The sequence below is a fragment of the Barbatula barbatula genome, assembly GCF_947034865.1.
Source record: "Barbatula barbatula genome assembly, chromosome: 12".
Classification (NCBI taxonomy): Eukaryota; Metazoa; Chordata; class Actinopteri; order Cypriniformes; family Nemacheilidae; genus Barbatula; species Barbatula barbatula.
Window position 1 is genome coordinate 11,938,253 of NC_136775.1, and position 21,838 is coordinate 11,960,090.

Below are 21,838 nucleotides of genomic sequence, written 5' to 3' on the forward strand. Positions count from 1 at the left end.
GCAACTGCCAGCTCCGGATTGGCAGACTCCCAGACCTCAGCACCTCTGGCCTCACATACCCCTGGACACCCACATGCAAGTTGGTGTGGCCGTGTGCTATAATGAATACACTTGAAGGTTCTATAGGAAAGATCCTAAATTACAAATGAGACCTCCAGCTACAATGAAAGACCACAAAATGATTGTGTCTTTTAATATTACAGAACAGACCTCAGAACAGTTGTAACAGTTTAAAAGGTAAATATTTCAGTATGAACTCACATTTTGTATTAAATTTCCAAATTAACTTTAAATAATATTGAATCTGTTCATTGTATGTTGACCATTGTCTGGAATGTTTCTGACACAATTGTTTAAAATAAATAGAAATAAAAACAATCATGGTGGTGGCATATTAGAAGTTTCATTTATATCTCCAATAAATCTGGTGAGCTATAAAACGCTACCCTCAGAGCAACATCATTGTTTATTGCAAAGATGCTTTGTCAGTTCATTGGATTATACACTTTCTGAAATTGTACCCTGCACGTCTTTGTACCCAAATTGCCTTTAATTGCAGTTCCGTTGCTGTTTTATTTATTTTTCATGAGATTAAAAAAAATCCTGTACACGGTTCTTTTGCGCTTGAGGGTTTCTTATACTCTACATGGTTTCTTTCACAGCCTGAAGTAGGTGGCGAGTTTCTTTCATGGTATTAAATGGGTGAAAAAGCCCAGTAAAGAGCCTTAAATGCTCAGAGATATTCACAGAAAAGCTATTATTTTATGTAGGTATTAGCTTTATCTGTATTCAGCAAAAAAAGCAGCCACTGTCCGCGTTTATAGTAGAGCATCAGCACCAAGGTTCGTATCGGGCTGAGAAGGCCATTTGCTAATCTTCCCCTTTCAGGTCCTGACTTGCGCACACACACACCCGCGCACGGCGCAAAAGTCATCCCCTCCTGCTCTTTGTAGTGCTGTGGGTCGTGCTGACTCGCGGTGAAAGGGCGCTGCGCTAACAGGCAGAAAATAGACCCTGCTCTCCGTTTGAGCGCTGGCCTCAAGAGGCTTTGGGCCGCACCGTTGCCCAGTGATAAACGCATTTAAATACGGGGGGCACACAAAGTCTTCCAGCGCCTTGCTAAATGTTAAACGCCATCCAAACACACTACATCCCTTTTCAGAGGGCTTTACAAGCGTATCTCCTGCAGCTCTGCTGAGAAGTAGCCAGCCTCGGCAGCCCGAGCAAACCTGAGCTTTTCGGCATGCAGAAACGACTTTTCACACGTTATGATCGCAGTAGCATGTAGGTCATTGCATTTGCATGAAATGCAACGACTTGATATTATAAATGAACATAATGAAATAGAGATGCACTGATATATCGGCCACTAATCGGTATTGGTTAATTAAAGCCATTTTCCATCGGCTATCGGATGACAGTTTAAAAACAGCCGAAGATCGGAAAAATTCAATGAATTTGTCCTCTGTAGAGATACAATGTTATGAACAGAGAGTTCAGAAATATTAATTCTTCAAGATCAGTATCTGCAATTATCGGCTATCGGGACTCTCCAGAATTAATTGAATCTAAGAACAAGATTTATATGGTGCTTTTTATACAGCTTTTATTTAATTTATGTATTAAGTTTGCCATGGCATGCATGCATATTTACAAATGCATTAGTTACGAACCAGAACTATGGAACTTTCTGACTAAAGAAAATTCCCATGCGTTGTTTTTTATTAAATGCCACTGACAAGCGAATACAGCTTGGCTCAGTCACAAGCGTTTATCTTTGTCAACTTGTTCTCAGCGTTACAATAGAAATTAATTTCATCTCTCGAGCTGCAGTGTAGTTACAGCTTACTACGGCACGAAAGTCTTGTTTTGAAGAATGTTAAAATCGATATCTGAATCTCCGCAGCTGCAGCACAACCTTGTTCTGTCCCAGCAAAGGTAACTATGGGTTTTTTGGTGCTGTTCTCTCATCTGGAACGCAAGTGGTTCGTAGCTCTGAATGAGATTGCCTCGGCCAAAATCCCTGAAGTAGTTGAGGCTTTCAACCCTGTCCGTACCCAGGGTTCAGAATGAACAAATTACTCGGCCATTTTCATCAAAAGCAGCCTTTTCCTCTCAAACACACACAGAATGTACAATTGGAACATGTAACCTTATTACAAACATCGATTGTAAACTACCGTCACTGTTCAGTATAAACCTTACTACAGAAGTTTAAAAAAGGCCTATGTGGACAACGTATAATGCATGAATTATAGACTCAAATATGTGCGGAAACCCAGTTCCTCAACAGGAAACGCACCACAGACAAACTAAGCCCCTAACCACACGTGGCCCCACACCTGGCACCTTAGGAGAGATAGAAAGCGACATGCTAAATGTTGGCACCAGCAAGGAAGCATAGGGTCAGGAGTCCTGTTTGTTTTTGTGTGCGTTTCCTTGTTTCCTCCACTACGGGTTCAACACGCATAGAATTACATCCCATAAAAAAGGGCTGAGATTCTGCTTGCCTATGCTTATAGGAAAGAGAGGAAACCTGAAGGATATTGAGATATTTTTTATGTTTTCTTTTTTCAAAAATCATTGCCGTTGGTCACCTTTTAATCCATGTGTTAACCAAATATTTAATGCATAAAAAAGGAGCTTGTCAACAGCAACCATTATTTTTAAGTGGCAATTTTGGAGAGACATGGTTTCAGTCTGACAATAATAATATTATACACATTTTAAAAGTAACTGAAATAATGAGATTCATTTCTCCTTGTTATTAGTATTCGTTGTGTTTGTGCATGCGCATGTGTGTGTCTGTGTGAGTGCGTGTGTGCGTTTATGATTGTGTATGAGAGTCAACAAAGGAAAAATCTCTAATCTTTTCCAGTAACCTGCTTAAGTGCTGCTGCTTAGAAATCACATAAAGACGCATGGAGAGCAGTGGAAAGGAAAGGCTTGTAGAATGAATGTCATTGTTCAGTGGAACGAGATGGAAAAAGGGGAAAATATAGGGTACCATATGGCCAAAGTGGGAGGCCAAGTAGGTGTTTGTCTGAACTGCTGTAAGGGTCAGTTTAGACACAACATGGCTCAATGAGCAAACACACACATGCAGCCTAAAACGGTTGACCACATCAGATCTGCGTGAGAAGCTAAACCCCTGTTGGGCCAGCTTTTGGCCTAACCTGGGATTGGGGATGCGCCACAAGCTGGAGCTTAGGCTGGTTTATCACAGGAGGGAATGGAGGGGGGGAATATTTGTGACAGCGAGCTGGGGGGTTTGCCAGGCGGTTAGTGTGTGTTTTTGTGATTTGTTATGGAGGCTGTGCATGCCTGCCTTCATCTCACTGGGAATCCCTCAAGTCTGCCTTCCTTCCTTTTTCTGCATAATTACTTATTATTTATTGTTTACCATATAATCAAAGACAAAGTTCACTACAAATTCATTGCTTTATGATCACAAGAGGGCATATTTCAAATGCAGATCTGTTTACAAATATTTAACACATTTTAATTTTTCTGTTGAATCGGATTACAGAAAACGCTACTTGATGTACTTCTGTTCTGTTAGCTGAAAGGCATGTATAGTGGATTTTGGGAATTGCTGCAGTGTTGTCATTTAGACAAGTTTCTGTGTCTCATACTGTAACTACTCTGACGTTATTTGTTGGTGCGGTCTCATACAGTATAGACAGTTTTTTTAAAATAAAAGACTGTTGTAAATATTGTAATGCAATGCTATGTAATCCAGGAATGTCAAACTATGGGTCCATGATGAATGGCTTCTGTGTTAAAGTCTTCTGTGTTATGTACGAGTGTTATCTGCTTATTCTTAAAAGGGTATTTCACAGAAACATTTTAATAATAAGAAATTTGGTTAACCAAACATCGGCGGTACCCATTCATTTGCATTGGTTTTGTGTCCATACAAAAGAAATGAATAGGTACCGCCAAAGTTCGGTTGCCAGCATTCTTCAAAATATCATCTTTGGTGAAGATAAAAGAGGTTTGAAATGACAGAATTGTTATTTTTCACTGAACTATACCTTTATATTCACAAAAACTCCATTTATTTAGCATTTTGGTTTTCCCTTTAATGTTATCTTGTAAAGACTGAAGCCTAATTATGTTTTTCCACAGTGCTTCTAATAGGCCCAAAACACAAATGTAAAATGTTGTCTGTGACAAACAAGCTTGTGTACTTGTGTTTATCAAAGAGAAAGTTTGGCTGTGTGCGTCTTCACCAAACAAAACTAGATCACTCCCATTATAATTAATGGAGCTATCACTGGGAGCGCCCATGGCGGCGACGCACCTTCAGATGGCAAGATGCCCCACTTCTATATTTGACATACAGCACAGCTACACCAGACATGTTTTTCCCAATCAACTTAATTATAATGTTTTTATTTTTAAATATTTTCAAAAAAGACACACATACTGTACATACTGTACAAACTGTACACTGGGTAATGACAATTCATTGTTGTATGTGACTGTAATGTATTTAACTGAAAGAACGCCACCTGGCTAATGGTAATGTTCCAGTTATAACTTTGCATAGTTAAAATTAGTGGTTGTAAAAACCTTGGTATTTGTTGTGACTCGTCTACGCTCCCCACCACCTGTTTAGTGGCCCCTGATAATTTGACCCCTGGTGTAAACCCCTTTGTACTGCATTCCAGAGTTGCGTGATTTGACCGAGATCTTCATTGATGGTTTGGAAGTCTTACAGGGCGACATCTGCAGCATGCCTGTCACACCCTCGTGTCTAACATGAACTGATGAGAGCAAAAGGGAGAGGGAACAGCACTGAGGGTTAATAGCGAATATGAGGACGACTTTGAAACAGGTCATATGAGCATCACATAAAATATTTGTGAGTGAAAAGAATCAGTGGCAATGATGGAGCGACTGGATGAAAGACAAAGATCAGTATTGATATTCAACACAGACACAAGACATGTTCCCTTTTTAGTCCGTGAAATGTGACTATCATGGGTTTGGTTCCCAGGGAGCAGTTTTGGATTTTTTGGATAAAAGTGTCTGCCAAATGCATAAATGTACATTTGCTTAAGAATTTATTTTCAGATTTTGCTCATTTATCTTCCTCTATTGAGTCTTTCACCGTGTTTGATTCTGATGGATGAGCCATTGACTGAAAATCAGTAGGTTGTTCAAATCCTTTTGGGAGAAAGAATATTTTCTCTCTTTCTTTTGTTCTCTCGCAGTTCTTCTCTTTCTTACCCCTCTAGATGCCTCTTTTGATGCCAGGGTCTCTCACATTTTTTCCCTTTTGTTGCTTCTCTCTTCGTTTTCTCTGCATCCCTCCTTCTCATGCTGGCACATCTCCACTGTGCAGTTCGGCTTGGCAGAGCGTGCTAGCTCACCTTCTGTCCTCAAAGCCCTAACCCTTCAACCAAAACCTCCATCTTTCCTAAAACACTTCAGCTTTCTTTCTCTCACCTGTCTCATGGAGCTTTGCTCTACATATTGTCTTCTCCCAACATTCTAACACCTTGTCTCTATGTATTCTTTTCCGTTTCCCCTATCAAAGATGTTCAGGTAACCCCTCTGTTACTCGCCTCAAGGCAGCTCCATATCACTATGCCCTTTCTTCCCCTTTCACTTGTTGGTCTGTTCCAAAGTTCTCCTCGAGTTCCTTGACCACTGAGCTCGGCCCTAAAGCCCGAATAACCCATGAGCTCATTCATCACAGACCTTCCACTTTTGTTTTCCAGCATGTTTTCGTGTTTTGCTGTGGATAGTTTAGCATTGTTGATCAATTATCAGGTCAATTTAGCAATTATGTTGCTGCGTACTGTAAAACTACAGCTAGATAGCGTAGCCCTTTTGGTATGCACGCTTCGTCTGGGCTGCTCTGTATTCCTCCACTGTGGTTGTGAAATTGTTCGTGTTTTAATTATTCTCTTTTATAAAGGGATCAAAGGTGCTGCTGGCACAGTCGGCCCTATTTTCATTCACGCTTGCGCTCAAGCGTATACACCCACGCACGTTTTTTGAGTTTTACTATGAATATGTTCTATTATTAAAACCGTGAAGCGCATGCTGTAATGGTATAATGACTCCAGTTTGACTCTTGTCTCCTCCAAGATGTAATCACACACTATATATGTTATAGACGTTAAATAGATCTTGTAAGATTATCTATTGTGTATGTATTTAATCACTTAAGGTCTTTGATTGTGTAGAACTGGTGGAAAACAATGCTAAAATGGGTCATAGTACAGCAATTTTTTTATTCAAACACGATTGAATCATGTTAAACTGATTTGAAATGGGAGCTCGTGCGTACGTTTTGGTCAAGTAGCTTAAATGCAAATAAAATTACATCCGACATACATTATGGGTTATTATGAAAGGGAAAGTTCACCCAAAAATGAAAATTCTGTCATCATTACTCAACTTCAAGTCTGCATAAATGTACAACACAAAAACATTTATTTGGAAGAATGTGAAAATCTAAACAATTCCGGGGCATCGTTCACTACCATAGTAGCTGTTATCCTACCATAGTAGTTAATAGTGCCCCAGAACTGTCTGCTTACAAACATTCTTCCAAATTTCTTCCTTTGTGTTCAGCAGAACAACAACATTAATAAAGACTTGGAACAACTTGAGGGCGAGTAAATGATGACAGAATTTTCCTTTTTGGGTGATTTATCCCTTTAAGTTTTTCACAGTAAAATTGTGGCAGCCACCATGACAAGCCGTCTTGTGTTCACACTCCCGAAACAAAGTCCTGAAGCAAAAGCCACATCTCATGGCTCTTTACCACTAGTTCATGCATACATCAGACTGTGAAGTATATATTAATCTTCAGTAAACCAAGAATTATTCTCCTTCATTACAATTCATTGCGTCTGTTGCAGAAATGTGTCAAGCCGCAAGTGCACGGCAGATCTATTCTTGAAGGCGAATGCATTATCAGGGCTGAATATGACCGTGATTACCACATAGCTTACAGGACCCTTTCTCTATGACGCAGAGCATTTTTCATCCTGCCTGACATTTTAACCCCTCTCTGCTGATTGCTTTATGTCTCCTGTCTCTTATAGGCACTTTCTCTTCTTCTCCCTCACCTTTTAACTCACAATAACCTTACGTAAAATGATATGTAAATGTATGAGTCCATTTGCTGGCTTTTAGTAATGTGCACTGTCTGTGTGTGTGTGCTGGTTTCATTGTTCTGCATGCTTAATTTTAGCTGTCAGTTGATTAAAGTGGCTTTGTTTGCGTGTGTGTAGATAGGGCACTAATGAGGGCCAAATTATTCTTAATATATAAATAAATGTTTCACTACATTTGCTTGGAAGTGTGCGTTTGGACGGCGAAGGACATTTAAGGCAATTCTCAATGGAAATAAACTAAAGCTGTCCTCACTAATATAGTGAAACAAATGTCTGTGGGTTAATAGAGAGATGTTATGCAGCATGAGGGTGTCGAACACAGGAGCGCAATTGATCAGAAGGTCTCGTCTGAGTAACGTTTGAATGACTCCTGATCGATTCAGCCTGTCGAGGAGATTGATCACCAATACTGTGTCACAAGTATCGATCACGTCGCTGGTTCATCACTCTGGTGGCGGTGAGGAGCGGGGAGAGAACAGCAAACATAATTCCTCTCCCCTTTTTATGGCTCTTTCATCTCCACCATCCTTTAAAAAGAGACTCCTGCCCAGACTGGAACATGCTTCTAACTTCAGCGAAATGTAATTACTGGTCTCTAAGAATTATAGCAGTTTATTATAACTATATATTTTGACTGCAGTTTAATGACTGTCAGTGACACTGGTAAAGTTCAGATAGGGTGCTCACGTTTCCATAATGCCATAATTACATAGGACTGCTGCTAACCTTCTGCCCAGGAGGGTTAACTAGATTAAATACGGTCAAATACTTATTGCAGACTGTGGTTTTACAGAGGATTCAATGTAATAACCTGTATCAATGGAGGATTTGCTGTGCATTACAGCTTTTGGTGGCGTTTGGTTACACTTCATATTGAAATAATATTGCACACTTATATCTGATTTTATTTTTTGAAATTAAGTAATTGAAATATCAATGTTGGCTAATGTTACACAATTTCACAATGTTTAGCTCATAAGAATGAATGATCTTAGATGTTGGGTGCGATTTTGTCGAAAATCTAATCAGTTTGACATCATTTGACTTCAATCCACGTTCATGTAACAGAGATGGTGATATAGAGGTAAAAGTTAGAATATTTTTTTATTCTTTATATAGCCAATTAAAATGTTGTTAAGCTTTTATCTTAATTATTTGTAAAATACATTTTGTTATGAAAATAATTTGACATGTTTTATGCATAATAACAACAAGTGATAGAGGCAAAAGTTGTTCATTATAATTACTATAAGTGATTATAATTTATTTTGGGAATCTTCAAAGCCATTTTAATTTTTTTCAAGCTTTGTCTTAATTATTTGCAAAAGCTTTCATGAAAAATATAAAATAATGAAAAAATACATGTTCTGTACTTAATTAAACATGCACATGTTTTTCATGTGTACAGTGCGCTCGGGTATATTTGATTCTGATTGGCCAATCTTGACATTCCAAGATCTGATATTCCCAGATAACAACCGCACAAAAAATTATAACACATGGTGACCAGGATGCTGCGAATCATTTACAGTTTAATATTACACAAAAATTTAATATAAATATCTTTTAATAACATACATGAGATTATATTTACAAATATTGCCTGTTTCTGGCATTTGAGTGCATGAACTAATAAATAGCAAATGGCTATGATACAATTAAACATGAAACCCGATTTTCAGATTGGTCTACAAATGCATTAACCTGTGAAAAACAAAGCAAAATGTCAAACTTAATTTATTCTGGTCATGAAAGAACAGTGTTCAGTTATTCAACATAAAGAATCATTATATGGGGAGAACCCTTCATATGCGACTGATCGATGACTATGTCTCTTTCTTGACAGCTAATTATCAACTTATGGATGTCTCATCACTGGTCAAGCATACAGTTATTTGTTAATATGACATTTGCTGTCATATCCAGTTGTGTGGATGATGACATGATAGTTTTGATGAGGAGATTCTCTTTTTTTGGCAGGGTTTATTCTTGATTCGGTGAGAGAAGTTAAGTGTATGTCATGAACATTTTATGAGCTCATGCAAAGATGACATCAGCTGGACCACATACTGCATTTTCTGTGATTTAAGAGTACACTTGATCTAACCTATTAAAATGTAGGTTAACTGATTGTTATATTAAACAATTGTTTGAATTCAACTGGTTTTATTCTAGATAAAACGACAAAGGATTTTTATAGTGTATACAGTAGTTTACACTGGGGATATTCAGATGCTTTTTTTAACTAGGTCACAGATCATGTGGGTTAGGTATAGTTCCACTCGAACTTTTCATTTCTTTTCTCCATCTGTGTCTCTCTACCTCTTATGCTCCTTCTCTCTCTCTCTCTCTCTCTCTCTCTCTCTGGTCTGATATCCTTCATTAGCCTTTTTTCGTCTTCTCTCTGTCCACCCACTTAACTCAGGATGACCCCCCTCTTCGCTTTTACTGCTTGCGCACCTTCTCATTTTCCCTTTTTTCCATTCCAGACTTCCTCTGACTCCATCGCTCTGTCGCTTCTTTACAAAAGACTTCTGGTGACAGACCCGGACCGGCCGTCTTGCTCCCCACATCCTGTCTTTTCTTCTCCTCCGTGGCCTCTTCTCATCCCTTGGCCGTTTTCCTTCTTTGGCACACACGCACGTTTGCAGTGAAGAAAGACCAATTAAAATCCATCTTGTCTTCTCGCTGTCTCCCACCAAACTCTCTCTAGGGCCACTAATTAAAATAGAAGCCCTCCTCTCTCAGCCGTTCTTACCTCCCTCTTGTGTGTCTTTCTCTCTCCTCTCGTCTGCCTCTCCATCCTCACCTCCCTTTCTGTCTCGCTTCATGTCCGTTGCTCCAGACGTTTTACCCTACTCTGCTTTTTTACCTCATGCGCACAGCACCTTTACAACACTTTAGAAATATGAACTTCTTCTTTTGATCCTCAATTTTGACCCCTTCCTTCTTTTCTTCTTCCTTTCTTCATTCATTTTGACTCACTTTCTTCCTTTTATTGATGTTCACTTATTCACGCTTCTTTTAAAAGGCAACCATGTGTAAACAAATACATGCGTGATTTTATTTACCAACTCACTAAGGGCCATTCTATGCTAATACTTACCCCATTAGTGCAACTTGACTTTTGACTTTGTGTGTGTTTTGTGTGCGCGAACGTGTGTGTGTATGGGATGAAACAGTTTCTAATTAATATGACGCTGTTATTTAGAGCCAGGGTCCGTATCTTGTGGTCTGTGAGTCTTTGACCTTAGTGAAATCGGACTCCGCATGCGGTGTAGTTCACAACTTTCAAATCATTAATCTTGTTTCATTCAGGCCCATTAATGTGTAAATACGCATCAATACATTGAAACGTGACATTTTCTGTGAAAGTTTTCAAGATCTTTTATTGTGAGTGGGTAGTGCTTGGAAAACGCTTGAAAATGTTCCAGATAGCACAGATATGTCTGTAAGATGTCTGCTAAAGAGCTTAAGATCTGATAAATGGCAAATTTACATACATTCTAAATCATAAACGTCTTGCAGACATCTGACCAAAAACATCTCAGAAACGTAAATGCAGACATCAAGTAGACGTCTCCGAAATATATGTGTGCTGTCAGGGGCTAGTGTGGACAAAGAGGGTCTTTAAAAATCAAAAACTGCATATTCAAACATAAACGTATTCATGTGGTCTTATTTTACCATCACGCTGTTTTGCTACCATCCTCCGTCTACAGCATCAGGTTGTAAAGATGTCTGTGTCACGTTAAAGCATTTGTTTTCCAGCTCCAAGCTCGTGAATGATGGCGACTCTTAATAATATTCCACCGTGCAGCCAAGCAAACAGATGAAAGTGTGATTCAGTGCAGGTCCTGCTGACACATCTGAATCTGAATCTGCTCTGTCGACTTGGAAAAATGCCATTTTAATGATTGTGGCAATGAATTTTTCTGGTGATAGAAATATAACCTCTAACACACTCCTCTCTCTCTCAGGTTAACTGGGGATGATTACTCTGTCCAGGTCAATCTGAGTGATTATCTGGATATACTGTGTCCCCACTACCCTGCCAGCCACCCGTCGACCGGCCCCGTCGAGACTCTGGCTCTCTACCTGGTGGCTGAGGGCCAGTTCAGAGGCTGCGTGGAGACTAAAGAGGCCATTAGGAGATGGGAGTGTAACCAGCCGTACGCTCCCTACGGCCCTGTCAGATTCTCAGAGAAGATCCAGCGCTTCACACCCTTCTCCCTGGGCTTCGAATTCCTGCCTGGACATCACTACTACTATAGCTGTAAGTGAACAGTAGCATTTGGGAAAGTACATTGAAAGTTTTGCTTGCCAAATTGATACTGTACTTTGAAACTATTTTAGCTGTGACCAAGATACTTGATTTTGTTAGCTATAAGTAGTTAGCTAAACTATACGCCTAATTACAAAAAATTATTTCAAGTTTTTTTCTTTTCACATATATGCAGTTGTTTCATACTCCGATCATGGAACAATATATTTCCATCCACTTATTTTTTTATGTGCATTTGGTGATATTGCATAAAAAGAAAACTACAATATCAGCATAATCTAAAACCAGTAAAAAGTATGCCCTCAATTGAGAGTGTATATGTGCAGATGCATATAGAGACCAATAATCGGTATCGGATGATAAAAGCAATTTTTCACACTATCGGTTAACTGCTGATAGTTTAAAAACCGTTAATGATGACCACATCTTGTCAATCAAAAGAGGAAGGGAAAATGCAATGAATTTTAGCTCTGTATATAGAAAATGGTAAGAAACATCACCAGTTTGATATTCAATATAGTCATTATATGAATTAATAACATTCAGAAAATTAAGAAATATACATTTTCAGAATCTGTATTCCATCGGCAGATATCACTGTGATTTATTGGCTATCAGTGAAGAAATATATTAAGAAATTTTGTATCGGTGCATCTTTACTATATACAGTTTATATATTATTTATCAAAAAAGACAACCTACCATTCTTCTTTTAGATCAACTAAAAGTATATATTATATATTTTTACGATATTTAGGATTTTGTTCTGTTTGAGCCACTGGTTGGAAATGTATTACATTATTCTTAAGTTAAATTCGTAACTGTTAATTCGAACATATTGTAGCTTATCAAAACTGTTTAAAACTATCAAAACTGTTTATTCGATTTTTTTATTTAAATGCTAAATATTAAAGTATTTTATATTTATTAAATATTTATCAATATGAAAGGATCTACTTTTACTATTGGTGGAGCATGTCAGTAGAACAAATATCCATTCAGTATCAAGGGAACAAATGTAGGCCTTTGGTGGATTACACAAATGCATAAAAGCGTCTGTCAAATGTATACATTTAAATGTGTTCGGCTGTAAAATAAATGATTGAAGGTTAGGTACTAGGAAGTTAGGAAAGAAGCGCGTAAGTGAAAATACTCTTTACTTTTTTCTTGCTATTGACCCCACCCTCCTGCTCTCTCCTGCTCCTCTCAACATGATCCTAAAGAGGAAGGAAAGATGGTCCGTGGCCATAAAATTACATGACATTTTTCCTGTTTTTTACAGCTTTGGTTTAGTGCCAAAGCTCTTCATATCCCTCATCGCTCTCTCTCATTCTCCTGCCCTCTCTTTATGTATCATAAGAGGGTTTAGAAACGCATACAAGCTTTGAGAGAGTTGTGATAGAATCCAGACTGTAATGTGCTGAATAGCGTGATAGATTAAAGAAAAGGAATGAAAGACAATCAATACAATGACATAAAGTAAACGGATAATATTAAATGGTGAGTGCTGCATGGGGGGTGTACAGACGGAGGGGTCATACAGGGTGAGGAGTGGTGGTCAAAAGCAAGAGAAGAGAAGCGGAGCACGAACGGGACAACAAGAGCCAAAAAGAGGGTGGGAAAAGTTAGAGGAGACAGGAATGAGGGGAAAGTATCTTTACATAAATTACGGCAGTGATGACAGGGACAATAGGGCATTGTTCAAGTATGAGAGAGTATACACAGCACTCAGCCTTTGTGGCAAACTTCACAAACCCACCCATGCCCATTTGTTGTGTGTCTATGTTATGAGTGTCTATTGTTCACTTAAAAGATAGTAACAATGTGTCTGTCTTTATAATTGTTTAGCTCGATCCTGAATCTAAAAACAAGGGATCAGTGTGTCTAAACTAAATTTGTATTTTGGGTCAGTTTTTCATTACTAAACCCAAGTGAGTTTCTTTCTTCTGTGAAGCATTAATTCATTTATTTTGTATAGAAAGACCCACAAACAGATTCTTCAATGACAGTTTATAGTCAACATTTTAAGCCCCATGAAAGTATGTCATATGACATGTGCCCAACGCTCTAAACCATTTTCAAGCTATACGCTATAACTCAAGAAATGCTGTGACCGAATTACATCTACTGTGAGTTGAATGAATTTCATGAATGAATTAGTCCGATTTTTCAAGTTCAATCAGTCTGATCTGTGACTGAATCATTTAGTTGGATTTGTGGGTTGGTTCATTTGGGGGCACTAATGACTTAAAAGAGCGATTCGATCTGATCCGGACTCACTGGGAGAGAATATTATCTTTAAAAATAGTCTGATTCTGTGCACAGAACTGTAATATGACTTAAAGAAATGTGTAAAATTACAAGAGATGTGGACTTCTTTTATTACATTATATTATATTATATTATTATATATTTTTTTTTTTGTTTTTAAACAGATGACAATTCTTGATAAATTCTCGACAAAGAATAGACATGTTGATAACACATGGGTGAGTAAATAATAACTGAATTGTCTTTTTTGTCAGTGGGGACTCTTCTACTACATTGATTTCTTTTTAGCCCGTCAAACAGAAGCTAAGACACAATTTCGGTCTCCTCTATGTCTGCCGTATTTTAATGGTCTTATTGGTCTGCTCATAAAATGTAGAGTTTACTTTTGCTTTTGAGGGGTCACTCAAATGTTATGAATTGTACCCGTAAGTTATAGCACACATGTACAGTATATGGGTTTCAATAAACCCAAACACACCCAGCTGGAGTCGGCCGTTCTCATTATCGTCAATGTGAAATTACGGCGTATGCTAAATGGACGTATCTGTGGTTGTTAGACGTCGGGTTAAAAGCCTCTCTGCCAGATGAAAATGGCCACTGCTGTGGTGTGCGTTACTGAAATGGCTGTTATGGATTTATGGTTATGATTAAACATGGAGCCAGCTCTGCTCTTTAAAACGGCAGACTCACTCAGGCCTGATTTTAAGAGTCTCTACATCAGACCTGCTGCTCAGATTCTGGGAAGAGAACTTGAGTCGCAGTGGTGATAGCGTTGGCCGGCTGCTAATGAGGTCTGTACATGTGTAAAGCTCTTCATTGTGAAGCAATGTTGTGTTTTGGAGATTTGCCCAAATTTTACTGAAGAACAAACAAAAAAAAGTGAATATATTGGTCTCAGAAATGAGTCTAAATCAAATAATGTTCACAGGTTTGTGTGTGGGTTAGGTGTGGAATTATAGGTATTTCGAACCCATAGCTTTGGCCTGGTATGAAGCCTATGAGATGTCCTTACTGATATACTGTAGTATCACAGATTAATACCTAAGGGCATTCCATGCAAATGACCTTAAAATGAAAAATAATTCACCATACTGATAGCTCAGAATTCAATGTTTGGTGATTTAATGAGTCAAAGTTTTTAAAACATTGTTTGTGAGCATTGTTTTCCATAGTCAGGTAAGTGAATTGTCACATCCATTACGGTACATATAGCTCATAAATAAGCACATGCAATTAAAATACATTACTATTTTGTGGTCAATAAAGAGCCATTCCTTCTCCATTTGTTAAGCATTATTGCTTCTGGTTTGTACGTTTTAATTCACAGAAATCCTACAAAGCATCTCTCAAAAACATGCTTTTGTCATATCTGTGTCTTTTAAAAAGGAAAACTTATACGTTTCTAATGTCCGGACTGTCTCTAGGGTTTAGCAAAATATAAACAGAAGGTTCAAAAGATTGGTACAAAATTAATTTAATAAAAAAACATTTATTATATATTTTTTGTGAAAATGTCACATCCATAACGTTGAAAATTCCCATAAAGAGCAATTTATTTCACGAAGTCGAATTGTAACGTAACATTTTGTAGAGTTTCAAGTAAGTTGATAAAATAGGAAAAAATCATATTAATAAAATTACTTTAATTGTGAACCCACTCTGATTTCAGATGGTGGAATTTGAATATAACCTCAGAATATAGTTTTTTTCATACATTGAATATGCATAATTAGTAAAAATATCTTTGTTTAGATTACTTTTACACTGGTTTTTAGAAATTGTTTACGCATGTTATTTTTGCCATATTTAATGCATTAAACATTTAACAAACATTTTGACTTGACATTTATTCTTCACAAGCGTGTCACTTTGATTAGAATATTAAATAGGTGTAAATGAATGGGCTAGACATTTATTTGATAAAAAAATGCACACAGTAGCAGTATCTTTTGCGAAAGATACACAAAAACTATCATAAAATACAAATATTTTTCTAGTAAGGCCACAGGTTTACTTCTCAGGATTTGAAGTGTTAGCCCTTGTCTGAGCGGTTTGAAGCAACTATGTTATGAATTTTTTTGTGGAATAAATATGCAGTCATGCTTAAATGAAACCTGTTAGGCGTAGATGGGCTGAAAGAAAATATGACCCGCAGGTGTGTAAATAATGCTGTAATGGTGTAATCATGTACAGTTATGAAGTGTGAATGTTTGCGCACAGCCCATCTGACTGCATCAGAATGTCCATCATTTCTGCAACGGCTCTCATTCCGTCCTGCCGAGCTCAGCATTAACAAGAGCGTTACGGCTCCTGCTCGCGCTAATGGATTAGCCATTCCATCGAAGTCAAGCAGTCTTTTTATGGCCTTGAGTTATATGTGTATTTGTGTTTTGTGTGAGCAGTCATAAGCATCGATTTGTTGGCAGCAAATTTAGATTCCTCTTTCTCTGTTCCAAAGACATCAACCTACCATTTTCCTGTCTTTCTTTTTCTAGCTCTATCGACGGATGATGGTCCCCCCCTCCCTTGTATGAAGCTACGAGTCACTGTGTGTTGTCAGACCAGTAAGTACATACCTCACTTTATCTTTTTTCTTTTTTATCCTTGGGAAAGAAGTCCCCCCCCACTCACTTTGTCACGCACAAAGATATCCCCCTCTCTCTGCACGCAATCTCTCCCGCCCCTCCCTCTGTAGCCTACCTTCCACACATTGGTCTTCATCATCCCATTCCTCTTCTACAAATGTATTCGTTTGTCGTTCTGTCTTCCATCTTTTCTTTCTCTATTCTGATCCTAACATGCTTGTTTTGCTGTAAACCTGCATTATAGGGCGTGCTATTATTGTAAAACTGATTTAAAACAAATGTAATCAATACATTTTTCATTTTATTATTTCTTTGTAGGCTATGTGATTTGTAATATAATGTTTTTATTTGACTGGATTATAACCCTTGGGGTTTGTAAGAGAATTGTAGGCACTTTATCCCCTGAATAAAAGTACCTTCAATGCAAAGAAATAGCTGATTAGAAACTAAATAACATTTTGATAAAAAATGAAACATTTGATTAGAAAAAATATATAATTTAAAATAAATTGCTAATAAAAATAGCAATAAAAATCGAAGATTACATGGTATGTTATTTAAATTGTATTTTTACTACCAGAGGTAGGCCTACTGTAAGTACAAATGTATGGTAATAACCGTTTGGGAATAATTTGGAAGCTCTATTTTTAGACTCATACCCAGTTTTTCAACTGCAAAGAGAATTAAAACAAAGTATATTAAAATGGAGACCCTACGTCTAAATGCACAATTTTAAGTTTCCAATTTTGGGACGAATATATGATCAGCAAGCTGTGATGTCAATTTAGATCAATTAGATTTCCATTATAATATTTTTTTCAGCTTTTTTATTTTATTATATTTGTAGCTTTCTATTATAACATAGAATAAAAGCTTGCGTGTGTGTGCATCGAGCAAGGCTGGCTCTCAGCCCCCTGCAGTTATGTTGACCTTCCGCTCGGCTTGGCTGATGCGGGATCAGCAGGGAATGCCGCCCATGCAGTAAAAGTGGGAATGGCAGTCCAGTCCGTAAGCCGTCCGACCCAATTCCACCTCACGCTTCACACATGTACATACACGCACACCAGCTAAGGAGCTGTCTAGCCCAATATCCAGCTGCCGACCTGGCCCCAAACCTGCCTCTTGGCCTCTCATAGTCTCCCTAACTTTCTGTGGCACCTTTTGTAATAATTCAGTCAACCTAATTACGCTGTTAAATTGTTTAAGATGTGTAGTGAGGCGTCCGCTGAGCTTATTTAAAAGATTTAGCCATTCAGACTCGAGCGCCAAGCATGTACATATGAATTACTTTATCTCTCAGCTGGAAAATTGGGTAATCATTGTTTTTATTCCACATAAAGGAAATCAAATAGAAACTCTGTGTCGTGAAATCTAAATCTTTAAGCATTTGTGTGTAGGGCAATGCTTTGCTGCATTTTGAGTGTTGTGCAACATTTTTGTGGTCAGCGTGAAAAATATCTTATACAATTGTTTTGAAATGTTTGTGTTTGAAATGCCTGTTGCTGAAAATGATCTGAGGTGGATGATGTTTATTTTATATTATGTTTGATAAGGTTTTTTGTAGGAAAAGCGTTATTCATTGATTCTGCATTCTGAGTGACAGTGACTTTGTTATCCGTGCTGGATGCTTTATTGAATCCCATGGAATGACCGCTTTTCTTCCTCATCTTTGCACATTTTCCTCCTCTTATGCTAACGCTTCAGATGACCCATCTCTTTTATCCTCCTCTCTTTGCCTTTTTCACTCTCTTTTCCCTCTTTTTCTGTTCTCTGACTGAAACTAATCCAGGCTAAACTGTAGCATCCCAGCCCTTCCCTCCTGCTCTTCTCTCTCTTTCTAGTGTTCAGTAGCTCCTGGAGTGGCACTAATCTCCCCCACTCTGTTTCCTTTAGTCTTTTCCTCCCCTCCTTCACTTTTATGATCTGTCGCAAAACTAATCACACAGTCTCATCCACTAGATTTTACTTGTGCCCTCTATCTCTTTCAGCTGCGCCCATTTCCTGATTTCTGCTCTTATTTCATCGTGACCACGTCTTATATTGGCTTTCTGACTAGTAATTCACTGAGCCCATACTAATATTGGGCACATTGAAATGCATGCTGGATGGTTTCACAGATTTTAAAATGTCTAATACGTTGCTCTACAATAGACAGTTTCATTGGACGCACATGCTGATCCAAAATTATTTTCCGGTCTGTGTTTAGTTTTAATACGAAATATAAAATAAATGGTTATAATAATTTTGTAATTCTTTTATTTTATTTTATATTTTCAATTGTAGATTATTTGCAAAGGTCCACCGGAAGTTAAGGCAACATAATGTTTTCATATATTTAACAAGTGTACAGTTTGACACACATAATAACATGAATTCATAAGAATGGATTTTGATATTAAATATAATGTCTAAGTGAAAAATCATGTTTTCCACTTTACTGCAAAGTAAAAAAACAATATTAAACTAACTTTAAAAAATCGAATTGTAAAAGAAACAGATTTTTTTTAACTTAAAAATATAAGGCAGTTTAAATTTGTGAACTCACGCAAATGGTGCAATTATAGTATATTTATGCAATATATTTAACAGAAATAATTTGTTTTGGTTCCAACATCTAATCTTGGTGGTGTTATTAGTGCACTTATTAAATTGTAACAGTAATTGTGTATTTGCAATTCCATATATAATTATTCAAAATCAATTAATAATAATTATTATTATTTATGTATATCATTTTATATGTATATAATAATGTAAAACACAATCGCCCTACACAGAATAATATATAAATACGGCTTTAAAAAGTTGTACATTTCTAACATTTTTAAAAAGAGAAAATGTGTAAAGAACAAATAATATAAATATGCACACATTGTGTTGGCAATGGCCCCCTTGCTATCTCACCAGAAACTATCCAATACATTTTTTTAATGTCTATAAAATCTACCATTCTGTATATCTTCAATTTATTAATTGTGCTGACACTTTAATAAAATGTCATTTTAAATGAATATCTGCTTTTATTTCGCTCCCTTGAATTTGCTCGGCTCTAAATATTTCAGCTGTCACATTATAAAATCGCCCCTCCATCTTGTCTGCATGCCGTCTTCCACACCTTCACGACCGTTTCCCTCTGATCATTTCTGTGTTAAGATGAATGAAAGCAGAGGTGTGTGATAGGAGTTTGTTATCAGGGCATGTTTTGTGCAGCTGTTGTTTGTCCCTCCTGGTAATGCTGCAGACTGACTTTGGTTCCTTCCTGTGGCAGGTCTTTTATCTTCGCGTCTGTGTTCTGGGTACTGTCAGACCCAGAAGCGTTAGCCTTCAAACCGTTAGCCATAGCAACAAATGCTGCAGTCGGAGCTGAACCCCAGTCACGTTGCACTTGCAGTAAGCTCCTGTTTAAAGTTTAATCTTTTAGAGGGCTTTTCTGTTGGATGATTTGAGCTGTAAGGACCAGCCTCGTGTGGTCCAGAATGAACTAAGGTCAAAACTGAGATCAGGAATTGTGTCATCACAACAGATAGCATCATATTGTCTTTTCTGGGATGCTGTTTAATGCTGAGAGAAGCTTTTTTACCATCTCGAGTAAGTGTTTGAAGCTTGTCTGCTGAAGGTCTTGTGGAAAATAAAGCAAATGTGTCTTTATGTAGAGAGGCATTGATTCTGCCGTCTGAGTGTAACAGTAAAATTGTTCCCCTCATGCTCGAAGGCTCCCTTAAAGCTCACATCACAAAACTGTGTTGCAGTTTAATCCGTCCCCTTTCTTTGCTGTATATATGGTATATAATGCTTCACATGTGCTTGTAAGAAAAAGCTTTTCATTGTATATAATCTTGTGTTAGTGGGATGCCGTGGTGAAATAAGCTCCCCAATATTTTGTCGTAATAAGAGTCTTGACACAAAAGAGCTCCTTTCATCCTTTTTTACTCGCTCCTCAACCTCCACTTACTCGGGGCAACTTGTCAAAACATTAATTCTGCTGTTGTTGTTTTTTTCTCTCTTTAAGTCAGACGCTTAGTTTCTCCTTCTACCCCCTGCGGTGAGAAACCATTTCAGTCACTTCTACGTTCTCACTAATTGATCTCTCTCTTTTTCTCCTCTTTTTAACTCACTCAATCCCGCTGTGAGCACATTTCCTTTCACAATTTCAGTCTATTTCTCTGTCTTACTGGCTCTTCAGCCAATCCATCCATATTACTGCCCACCTCCGTGGATACCTATCGCTATCCTCTTATCCACCTTTCTCGCCTTGTTAGTTTCTTTTCGCCCAAAGCGCAAAAGAAATCAAATTGGCTAATTTAGAAAATAGGTGTAGTTTTACTCCACAGTGAACGACTCTTTGGAAGATGTAAACAAAAGGAAAATAGAAATGCACGTTTTTTGGAACGTGTGATGTGTTTTTGGTTTGGCTATAGTAAGCAGCGAGGAGTTGGGTTCTTGTTTCCCTCCCTCTCTTCAGCTCTTCATCTCTCGTATTTCTTTGCCAGTCGTTCGCTGCGTCAGACCATGGCAGCCATGTTTGATACAAGAGAACAGCAACTGCAGCCATTTTGTTCATGAATTTAAAACGCTGCCATTTTGTTGTACGAACATTTTTACATTTTAAATGAACTCTTTTTATACAAATAATATTTTTCCTTGAAAAAGGTCTTTCTATTTGGGCAGTGTTGGTTTCCCCTCCTATTTCTAGCAGTGAACATACTAGAATAAGCACTGTTTTGTTACATTTGTTATGTTAATTGTAAAGGCAATTTAAAAGATTAGAAAATACATAGATAGGCTACTCCTAATTAGCTTGTACTTTCTGATTTGGTTTGATTCCATGCCTAAATGTAAATAATATATACTTTTCTTATAAAAATATGATATTATGTTGTCATCATTTTAATTAAGCCAGCCTTTAAAAAAGAAATCCTCATCAGTGTTCATAAAGTGCTCTTTAAGAATTTAAATTGGTTTGATATTTATATATATTTTTAAACCATATTACATTTTTGTTCTTGTAAATTGTATTTAATTTGTTTTAGGAATAAAAATATATGCCTCCTGATTTTCATAGATTTTATTCATTTTTGAAAAGATTATACACAATTTTATCAAACACGCCTTTACGTGAGTGTAAATCTATGCATTATAAATCTATGGCTTTTAAAAATATTTTAACAATACATTTACAAATTCATAGTAATAAGCCTACTTCAATTATTAAATTAGTTTAATTTGTTGTAATCATCTCACTGTTCTTACACCACATTTGCCTTTTTATTTTTTATGATGAAATGTTTATGATATATTTTCCACGTAAAATGCATTTGTTACACCTCACTATTTAAAATATAGAAAAAAAATTTAAATAGTCAAAGCACAATAAATAATCTTGACAACTGATGTATGTTTGTAGTTTTGTTCTCTTACATTATGGCTTGTTTAGCCATTTTTGACCCACTGTGATTTACTTACCAGCACCACATCTAAAATCTCACTCCTTCTGTATCTCTGTACCTTTCTGTGTCTCTCTCTCCATTCATCTCTTCTCCATTATGTTGCTCACT

The 21,838-nt window shown here is 37.3% G+C and overlaps 1 protein-coding gene across 1 annotated transcript in view; it reads left to right on the forward strand.

The window, feature by feature from the left end:
* efna4 (ephrin A4) overlaps window positions 1–21,838 on the forward strand; it is a 36,518-nt gene that overhangs the window by 11,809 nt on the left and 2,871 nt on the right. Inside the window, exons 2-3 of the mRNA XM_079470584.1 lie at window positions 11,123–11,418; window positions 16,194–16,262. Of these exons, the coding sequence (XP_079326710.1) occupies window positions 11,123–11,418; window positions 16,194–16,262 (365 nt within the window). The remainder of the gene's footprint in view (window positions 1–11,122; window positions 11,419–16,193; window positions 16,263–21,838) is intronic.